Source organism: Dipodomys ordii, unplaced genomic scaffold (assembly GCF_000151885.1).
Source record: "Dipodomys ordii isolate 6190 unplaced genomic scaffold, Dord_2.0 Scaffold65, whole genome shotgun sequence".
NCBI classification, from domain to species: Eukaryota; Metazoa; Chordata; class Mammalia; order Rodentia; family Heteromyidae; genus Dipodomys; species Dipodomys ordii.
Window position 1 is genome coordinate 14,160,530 of NW_012267281.1, and position 996 is coordinate 14,161,525.

Genomic DNA, 996 nt, shown 5'->3' on the forward strand with positions numbered 1-996 from the left:
AAGCCTTTCTCTCCTCCCCCACTACTCCAGAAGAGAAAGCAACGTGCCCAGTGGACACAAATGTGTTCCCGCGTGTAAAGACGAAAAGGAATTTGCACACCCTTTCGGTTGTCTTCCGCTGAAACGGAGAAGCCCCGTGCCAAGGCACTTCACCCTAAACGTTGAAACAACACAATGAAGCCAACGTGTTCACCGTGTGTGTGTGTGTGTGTGTGTGTGTGTGTGTGTGTGTGTGTGTTAGCTCGCTTGTGGGTTGGTTGGTTGCAAATGCAAACGCTCCCCGGGGCGTGTCTTTGCTTTTAGAACTGACTGAATGTGGTCTGTTTTTCCAGCACTTCGAGGTAGTCCGGCTCAACGTTTAGTTTAGCTTTTAACTCCAGATACTCGTTCCGATTGGGTTCTACAAAGACAGCGCTCGGGGGGCTGTAGAGCACCGGTTCTCGCAGCCTGCTGTCCCCGGCCCCCGGGTGCAAATACTGATGGGGGCGTCTCAGGTCATAGTTGGGGGAGAAAGTGTAAGCAGCAGGGCTGCAGGGGAATTTGGGGTACTCCGGGAGGCTGTTGCCCGCGGGGGTGCTGGAGCAGTGTTTGTCAGGCTCTAAAATGCCCCTGTAGAAGCGGTCCGCGTCCGGCACGGGCGCCAGCAGCTCGTCCCGGGGCTCGATGGTGCTGACGCTGTAGGCGGGGCTCCGCAGGTGGTGGCTTTCCCGCCGCTCATCGTCCCCGGGCTGCAGCTGCAGCGGCGGCGGCGGCGGCGGCTGGGGTTGCAGCGGCGGCGGCGGCGGCGGCTGCTGCAGGTGGTGGTTGCTGCTGTAGGTGACCTTGAGCTCGTGCAGGTCTTTGTAATCCTCCACCGAGTTGCCTTCCCGCGACCGGTAGATGGGGTTTTTGCACATGTGGCCCAGGGGGTGGGGGATGTACTCGTACACGTGGCCCGCGGGCGTCTTCACCTTGGGCAGCGCGGGCCCGCGGTGGTGCACGTGGGCGTGCGGGTGG

General features: G+C 60.6%; 1 protein-coding gene across 1 annotated transcript in view; it reads right to left on the bottom strand.

Annotated features, from left to right (window-relative positions):
- Positions 1-299: 299 nt before the first annotated feature.
- The window catches only part of Slitrk5 (SLIT and NTRK-like family, member 5), a 2,922-nt gene continuing 2,225 nt past the window's right edge, over positions 300-996 (bottom strand). Inside the window, exon 2 of the mRNA XM_013022974.1 lies at positions 300-994. Coding sequence (XP_012878428.1) covers positions 300-994 — 695 coding nt within the window. The remainder of the gene's footprint in view (positions 995-996) is intronic.